General features: G+C 34.3%; 1 protein-coding gene across 1 annotated transcript in view; it reads left to right on the top strand.

Moving 5' to 3' along the window:
- The window catches only part of LOC109830513 (glucose-6-phosphate 1-dehydrogenase, cytoplasmic isoform), an 18,330-nt gene that overhangs the window by 6,222 nt on the left and 2,700 nt on the right, over positions 1-9,408 (top strand). Inside the window, 8 exon segments of the mRNA XM_020397786.1 lie at positions 1-155; positions 1,507-1,565; positions 3,673-3,709; positions 4,842-4,913; positions 5,076-5,223; positions 5,652-5,747; positions 6,545-6,615; positions 8,312-8,427. The exon segment at positions 1-155 is cut by the window's left edge and continues 120 nt beyond it. Coding sequence (XP_020253375.1) covers positions 1-155; positions 1,507-1,565; positions 3,673-3,709; positions 4,842-4,913; positions 5,076-5,223; positions 5,652-5,747; positions 6,545-6,615; positions 8,312-8,427 — 754 coding nt within the window.

Below are 9,408 nucleotides of genomic sequence, written 5' to 3' on the forward strand. Positions count from 1 at the left end.
GTGTGCATGTTAAAAGAGAGGAGCTGTGATACTGTTTCTTTTGTACCTCCACTGATCATTTCTTGCATCTCCTTTTGCATGACCAGTTGGTACTTCGTTTTGCAAATCGCTTGTTTTTACCTCTTTGGAATCGTGACAACATCGATAACATACAGGTAAATATTCTTATATGCTACATATTTTTTAAGGATGGATAATGGATGTATGGTGAACATAGGATGTATTATAAATATGGGTTTTATCTTTTTGTAAGAGTTCATTTTTAATTTATTATCATTTTCTTTCTGTGAGTGGGTGTCCCTGTTATTATGATAGTTCTTCTGCTACTTCTGTCTCTTTGAGCAGGATAGTACATGGCCACTACTAAAGAGTTGACTGCAATTCTTTTATTAGGTTGGATATGTTTGGTTTTGGATTAGACTGAACGATACAGACCCCCACTGCAATGGTAAACCTAGAACTAATTAACAACCAAGGAAAATAAAACATAGATAATTTCCAGCATAGGGAGGTGCATGCTTCAGCAAGGATTGCCTATATCTGCTAGGAAAGAAGACATTTTTTACTTGTAAAGGGCCTTTTAGGGTGGCATCTTTCTTTCCTTCTCTCCTGATTTTTTTCCAGCTAGCTGTACCTTGAAATCCCTCATTTCAAGCTTCCTCAACCAAGTTCTCATAAAAATCTCGATTTATTCATCAATTATCATCTACAATGTGTAAAGCTCCAACCTCGGACAACTAGTCTTTTCTCAAACCTATGAATCACATTTCATATTGGACTGAACTTTCTCCACGAAACCTACTAGGTTCAACCTGTTAGTCCAGCTCCCTGAAGTGGTTTGAATCTTACTTCTGGATATTATTTGTGAACCTGAGAATCTGCCATTTAGCTAGCATCCCTGAACTTGCTGGACTGTTTAATCTGGCTACCCTATTCTAAGTTTTTGCTGCCTGGACGTTTACTCTTAACCTACCTGTTTCCCTTCTACCTCCTTTCTTGAATAGATAAAGCATCACTCCCAGCTATTTCAATCAATATCATGAGTGAGATTTACCAGGTAAGCATTAGTGTCCATGGGTATTTCCCCCCTAATTTCTTGATTCTTCCTCTTCTCTCTTTTATTTTTTTACATCATACTTCCTTTTCCTTTATGTCAGATGCCTTTAGACCAACCCTACAAGTGTATCATTACTTTATATATCTCGATCTAAATCTATTTGAGAAGCTTTGATTTTAAATATAATTCCTCAACTTTAATAAAGCCCCAACAGATTTAAGCAAATGAGCATGCTAGCCTTGAGATCTGAAATTGTCATGGTTGTGTGCCCTAAATCCTTTGCAAGAGCTGGACAAACTGGCAGCAAGTCATTTAAGTACATAAACTATAGTATTCAATATGGCATGGAAATTATGGTCTAATGTTTTCACTTCAAGTAAAAATTAGTTCATTTCTAAATAGTTATTTATATGTTCTTGAGCAAGCTGTGACCAAATTTTCTATGGCAGATTGTCTTCAGGGAGGATTTTGGAACTGAAGGGCGTGGAGGATATTTCGATGAATATGGGTAAATTTCAGAAACCATGTCTTTGTTGCTTTGTTACCATAAAAATAGAAGATTAAGAACTAGCATCTCCTCCTAGTTCATCTGATAATGCAGTTAAGAATATGATTTTGGAACTACACTTGCCTTCTCCAGGCAAGAGATTTGTTAAATTTGAATATCAGGTAGTCAGGGATGCGAAGGCCTATGAACATGGACTGGTTTAATCTTATCTGAAACCACATTGACTCAAAAGGCCTGATCCATTTGAGTTATAAATCCCAACATACTTAACCATATAATAATCTAACGAATCTTTTCAGTGTCAGATTAAACTGCCTTTTCTGCCTTTTCTAGAGGAAACATGCATTTGAAACTAAATGGATATAAGATACCCCTAGCTAGCTAATCTCTAACTTGGTTCTTATCTAATGGGGTCAAACTCGAGTCTAATTCATCAACTCGATGGATACTGGAGATATTATCTCAACTAACTTTTTGGAGATGAGCTGAATTGTGCCATGGAATAAATCTGATAGCAGGTGCAGCCAGGGGAAACTTAACCCTTGTTGGCCAAGTCACACCAAGCCAAACCAAATATGGCAATATGTGCATTCCATATTGAATTCAAAATCACATCATCAAAGTCTTAAGAGTAACAGAAGTATCCAAAGTACCTAAGCATGTACTCTATTATCATCTATGAAGCACGGACACGCATAACATGAAGCCGTGTCGTGTCGTGTCCGTGTCGGACACACGTGTCGAACACACGTATCCTATGTATTTTTTAGGATTTGCCTCGTGTCGGCGTGTCAGATGGCCGTGTCGGATCCGTGTCCGTGCTACATAGGATTTTTTAGGATTTGCCTCGTGTCGGCGTGTCAGATGGCCGTGTCGGATCCGTGTCCGTGCTACATAGATTATCATTTGTCGGAATGCAGAAGCCGACAAATGGAGGACGAGTAGGCTAACCTGTTTGGAACTGTATGGACCCCAAAGGAATAAGCTGTTGTTTGAGTCATGAGTTCAAACACGCTTAACCATATATCCACCTAACCATCTTCCAATGTATGATAAAATCCCACCTTTATGTCTTTATTTGACCGATCCTACACTTGAAAGTGAATGGATGCTAGGCACACCTGACAAGATATTACTGGGTTATCAACAAATCCTTATCTCGTGTGATACTATAACTGCAATGTCAAATTTAAGAAGACAAGAATTAGCATCTCTTCATATTCATCCTGAAAGTGCAGTTTATAATAAATATCAGATCTAGATTTATCTTCTTTTGGAGGAGATTACAAAGTTTGAGATATCAAGGGACACTTGTACAGAACCCTGTAATTAAGACTGACAAACTAAATCCATATGAAATCACTTCAGGGAGCCAATCAGGGACTTCCACTTAGTAATTGTACACTGAGAAGCCCCTTTGTGGTAGTACGTAAACATTTTTTAATAATTTTGGAAGATTCTAGTTGACTCGACTGAGGAAAACTTTGATGGTTGTTATGAAGTTTTTATTTTTATTTTTATGTTATATGCTTATTGTCTGGGTTCTGATATTTGATTCTTAGACAAGCAGAGCAGTTATTCTATAAAATTATGGGCTCTGTGGTTTTTGACTCCTGCAGTTGGGGAATGGCCATCAGGTTGAGTGAAATCAAGTTTTTCTGGATTCAGAATTTGTTACATTGGAATTATTGAGTATAAAAGATTATTATGTATAACAGAAGAAAATAGAACTGGTGTGTAGGAATCATTTTATATCTTGATTTTTGTCTACGTTAATCTTTAGAAAATGGGAGACTTCAAATTTTATTTCGTATCCTGTACTTTCAATAGTCTATATCTACATCACGCAACTGAAAGTGATAATTGTATATAGAGTATCAATGTCTAAAATATTTACATATCCATAAAACATTTTGCATTTATCTATAGAAACTTTCAGATTCTAGTAAAATCTTGCAGAGTGAAGAAAAAACTAACTTGCTCTTGCTGTTAACAGACTGAACATTTTTCTAACTATACTGTCAGATGTATTCTATTTGTTTTTTGTTTCATTTCTCATTTGTTTATATCAGAAATTGATGGACAAACATCAACTTTTCTTTTGCAGAATAATTCGCGATATCATTCAAAATCATCTGTTGCAGGTATATCATGTTCTGATTTTGTTTTACATACAGTCTGCCTTTTCTGTTCTATTACACAAAGAATCAAGTCTGTCCTTAATTATAGAAACGCGTTCACGTCCCTTTAACATGTTTGTGAAGTAACATAATTTCTATTTTTCTTTTAACTGTCAGCACTGTTAGTTTCAACAATAATTTCAAAGTGGATGCTGAATATGAAACTAATTTCTCGTATCAACATGCCATTTTTAAAGGATATCATCATGGATGTTGTGTGATCCCAAGATATGTATTCTTCGCTTTTCTATTGGTTTTCTTGCATGATACAAGTTGATGATTTAGACTTTTTGGAGTTTGGTGAGGAGTTTGGTATGAACATATACCCCCTATAGTCTGATGTTTATACTTTCGGCCTTTTGGGTCACATTTTTATTAGTATCCCTGTGTGAAAGATGAATTCAGTCAAGCACATGCACTTCCATTTTGCTCACCTCTTACCTTCAAGCAAGCAATAAATCAGGAAATCCTGAAGGTAGTGTTAGTTACAAGTTGATGATTGAGTCCTATTTTTTCTTGAAAGAGATAAGGTATCATCAAGATATAAAGTAAAAGGGAGAGTACTATATGAAATAATTCTGTTAATCCATGTTTAGTGTGCTTGCAACTGATTAATAGAAGCACCCATGCAAATGGTGGTTTATATGGCGTAGAATATATGAGGCACCATGGAGAAGTAATTGGCTAGAGGGAAACAACAAAGTTGGTTGACACTACTAAATGAAGCTCCTAGGAGAGTGCACTGACTTACCTTTTTTGGATCATGAGTGATTGTCATCTCTGTTGTTTCTTCACACTTCCTAACTATTTGTTTTTAATTTTTTTCAATATAAAAGGCTAATGAAAGCAAGCTAAAAGATAACTAGGTTAGACCGATTTCACACACAGACATCTAATGTTGAAGATGGCTTCAGGCCTCAACTATTCCATAATATGAGGACTCATTTTTTTCAACTTGTGGTTTATCATTCTCTAAATGTTCTCTGTTTGGTTGTCAAAAGCATTCATGGTCCCATCAGATATTACTATGGAACATATGTATCAGTAGCAATTCAAATTGAAATTTACTGTTAGTTTCTTTTTTTTACTCCTGCAGGTTCTTTGTTTGGTGGCAATGGAGAAGCCCGTTTCTCTTAAGCCCGAGTACATACGGGATGAGAAAGTGAAGGTTCTCAAATTCATTTGTTTTGTTATTGTTTATTTTTATGCTCATGGTCTTCATGCAATCTGATACCCGGTCTCCATAGCTGCTGATCTTGTGATTTTTAACTTGATGTATGATTATAAATTTTACAAAGTGTCTTATGTAATTATTTATCTCAAATCCTAGGTTCTTCAATCAGTTCTTCCAATATCACTCGATGAGGTTGTCCTAGGGCAATATGAAGGCTACAAAGATGATCCGACAGTTTCAGATAGCTCTAATACTCCTACTTTTGCAACTGTGGTTATGCGGATACACAATGAAAGATGGGAAGGTCTGGTTCAGTTTCCTAATTGAACTTATCATTCATATTGTTGCACAACAACAAATAACAGAATCAACAACAAAGAACAGAAACAACAACAGCTTCTTTATACATAATTTTTGGGTTCGGCTACAGGAATCCTACTTCTTCATGCAATCTGTTAAGGACTACCTTATCTTGAGTTAATCATGCCATGTCCTTCGTAGTTGCTTTCAACCAAGTTTTATTAGATTGGAAGCAGTTAAGAAGGACATGGCAATGGTTAATAATATCCTGTATAATATTTTGCTATAAATGTCCTTGATGTTTTATACACATAGACCACATTTCTGTAGTTTCTTCTCTGCATTTATCTGGATACTCTTAATGCTTTGACTAATGCATATATATGTAGTTGATGTTTATTATTTAAACTAATTCTACCATAAATTGTGCAGGTGTTCCTTTTATACTCAAGGCAGGAAAAGCTTTGAATTCAAAAAAAGCAGAAATTCGTGTTCAGTTCAAAGACGTTCCTGGTGATATCTTTAAATGTATAGCCTATTGCTCTCTCAAATTATACTAGATTGCACCTGTGAAACTAAGCTGGAATGTGTTTAGAATTTTATTACTGATATTAGCAATAAATGCAATTTACATTTTCATTCTTAAATAGATGCAGCAGTTTCGTATTATTGTGACTTAACTTTTTGTGTAGTATTATGGTCTGTATGCATATGTAAGCTGACTTAGAATTCTTTTTTAGGCTGGAGCATGAGCTCTGTAGAAAAATTGTCATGCTACTTTTGCTATCTTAGATAGTTATGTTCAAGGACATATTACTTCCAGCTGTTACTCGAATAAAATTATGAGTTAATTAGAGATAAATAATTAAAAGTAAGCATCCGATGACTTCCATAATTCAGGCTAGGCAAATAAATTATTAGGGAGCCAAAAGTCTGCAACTGAGAACAACAAGATGAGAAGGTTAATGTAGATTTTTGTACTCACATGCTAATATAATACCCATAGAAAACAAGTAATATGAACGTAATATGTTAAGATGGACAATCATTTGTATGCATCACCAAAAACACTTGTATGTCTCATTGACAGGGATGTGAATCAATCTGCAGATTACTATTTGTATCTTGAAAACTTGTGGTCTCTTTATGATGGATGTTGTTGCTCTTAATGTGACCATATTTTTTTTACTTTGTCATGAGTTCCTTTATGATATCTTTACCTCTTTTCCTGTTTGATTATTATCTTAATTTTTCTTTATCATTTGTGGAATTTTTCTAAACATTAATTCTGAAACTTGAACTTTTCTGTTCCGTAATCAATATAGGTAAAAAGCAAGGCAGAAATGAATTTGTTATACGTCTGCAACCTTCAGAAGCTATGTACATGAAACTGACTGTAAGTAGTCGGCCAAGTTCGTAACTTTTTAGATTCCCACTGCAACACTATGATACATCTCATTAAAGTTAACTTTTTATCTGTGTACAATTTCTTACTGCAACACTATGATACATCTCATAACGGGAACTAGTTAGATTCGTGAAACTTCAATATAAAGTAAGTAGCTAGGAAGTTTCAATTGAGCTAATGACATTTTATATGTAATGAGCATTGGCTGTGAATAAATACAAGAATTCATGCTAAACAAGATTACAAGGTATATGAAAGGGGGTAAAATCTTTATTAATTTTTTTTCCTGAATAAATGGGAGATGTCTGTAAACCTTTTTAATGTTTGGGAATTTTGTACAATGAAGACTAATTAAACAGAGAAGATGTTGTTCCAGTTTCAAAATCCTCAGTTAAACAAAATAAATATGCTTAATAATATATCAACAAGCCATGACAGAATCATAATAAGGTAGGTGGGCAGAATATTTCTTTGGGTTCAGGCAGTGAGTACTGGCACTGGATGTCAATGAGATTAGACAACATACCTTGATGTCTTTCATAATTTTGAAAGATATCATATCATAATGTATATAAAGTATATGCTTTATACAATTTTATATTTAACATATGCATATTTAATGGCTGGCAATTTGGAGGTTGTACCGTTAAAGCGGTAAAAGATGTTGCAACATATTCACTTTAGAAGACTTGTTGTGGCTGATGCCTTTGCGTGTAACACACATACTGTTGTTTCCTGGACTCAACGAGCCCACCTAAAGCACACTGATAATAGCCCAGAACCCAATTGCAAATTTAAGCATTCAATACCACCTGATTTCCCACAAGGATTACTAGCTCATGGAAAATGGCCTAGCTGACCATGGATGATTTATGCTTTTTATTTTTTTAAAATGGTGGTTTACTAATGGTGGTTGTATTGGGCGAAGTGGGTGCAAGGCCTGTACAATTAAGAACTAATTAAGCTGACAAGATCTGGTTTCTGGTTCTAAACCCCTTAGTCATACGAAGCAGAGATGTTAGCTGTAACACCAATAAATTTGACCAGAATTTATAATGACAGATGTATACATGGTATCTCTTGGATCCAGTAGAGGGTATTGACAACTGATGTCCATGGGATTAACCATTGTACCTTCATGTTTTTCACATTATTATAATATTTGGATATTTCACATAATATTGAAGTAAGTTCTCTGTTGTATATTCTTATAATTAATGCTTGTATTTTGTATAATAGTGGACTGTTTGGTGGCTGTAGTTGTGCTAAAGCAGGTAAAAGTCATAGCAATATGGTCCATTATTCAGAGTGGGTTTTTTAGACATAATGATCTTTCAGTGGTTGCGCCCTCACTGATAATTTCTCCAGCACTAATAGAGTGATATAACCTTTGTTATGTCTGGTGAGCAATGCAGTATGCTAATTCATAACAGATAAATTTGCTGTCCCAATATGTGATTCCCAATTCCTCTTTCTCCATTTACTTCCTGGAAAAGTACTGGTTTTATCCTTCAGCTGATGAAGATGTGTATAAGCTTATAGACAAGCTTATGTAATTAGATTTACTGCCTAATGCACGTGTTTGAATGAGCTGATTTATTAGAGTACAATATCAATAGATTTCGAAGTATTCTTTTTACTCATGTACTTTTGACTTTTTGTGCCATATTGATATATTATGCAGGTCAAGAAACCTGGATTGGAAATGTCAACCATACAAAGTGAACTAGATTTGTCTTATGGAATGCGATACCAAGGTGTCCCAATTCCTGAGGCATATGAACGGTTGATATTGGACACGTATGCTTTCCCCTCTCAATTGAATTGCAATTTTATTTTATACATTGATGTTAGTGCTATGTCACTCACATTTTGAGAATATTTTAGGTCATTGTTTTTATGTATTAGTTACTCCAAGAATCTAATTTGCTTTCATCATTTACTTAATTTTTACTTTTCTATGTCCAGTTCTGACAGTAAATGCCTAAAAAATTACCAGAAATAGCCAATAATGTGTTTTTACTATCCAATGCAAATCAGAAAGCTTGTTTGTTGATTGGGATGCATCTTTAATTTGGTTCTCAACTTTTAATAGAATCACAAGCCCTGTACAACTTAAAGCTGTGTTACACAAAACTTTCATGGTTAATGGAAGCTATACAAATAACTAATGACCATCTTCTCTGGTCCAATACTTTGTTATAGTCCCATAAATTTTAAGTAGCTATCTTTAACAAAAAGATGTTATAAAACTTAGAAAAGAAAAGGCGGAAACTATAGTTACATAAGTGGAATGTTGTATTGAAAGATATAACTTGTTTTCATACTTATTGGTGTGCTATAGTTAGTCAAAACATGTCTAGAACTATCTAAAATAAATAAATGTTTTCGCCTTATTACTATTATTCCGAAGAAGTTATACTATGCAATGCATAGTGTAGGATGTCTGTTTATGTAATTAAACATATTGCATCTCCAGTTTCTAGAAAATGTTTTCCTTTGTAACATTTATTTTCCCCAAACTTTTGCTAAATAAATGTTTAAAGAAACTATATTACCCAGAAATTGGAGACGGAATAAGTTCAATTATATAAACAAATGTTTTATACTATGCATTTCAGAATATAAATACTTAGGAATAATAATAACAATCTAAAAGCATTTCTGTAATAAAGATTATTTTAAGCATGGTTTGGCTGACTATAGCAGCAATTATGGATACACGTTCTGTTTTTCATAATAGACTAATGATAACCACACTTCTCTTTCCTACACTACTTC

Source organism: Asparagus officinalis, chromosome 2 (assembly GCF_001876935.1).
Source record: "Asparagus officinalis chromosome 2, Aspof.V1, whole genome shotgun sequence".
NCBI classification, from domain to species: Eukaryota; Viridiplantae; Streptophyta; class Magnoliopsida; order Asparagales; family Asparagaceae; genus Asparagus; species Asparagus officinalis.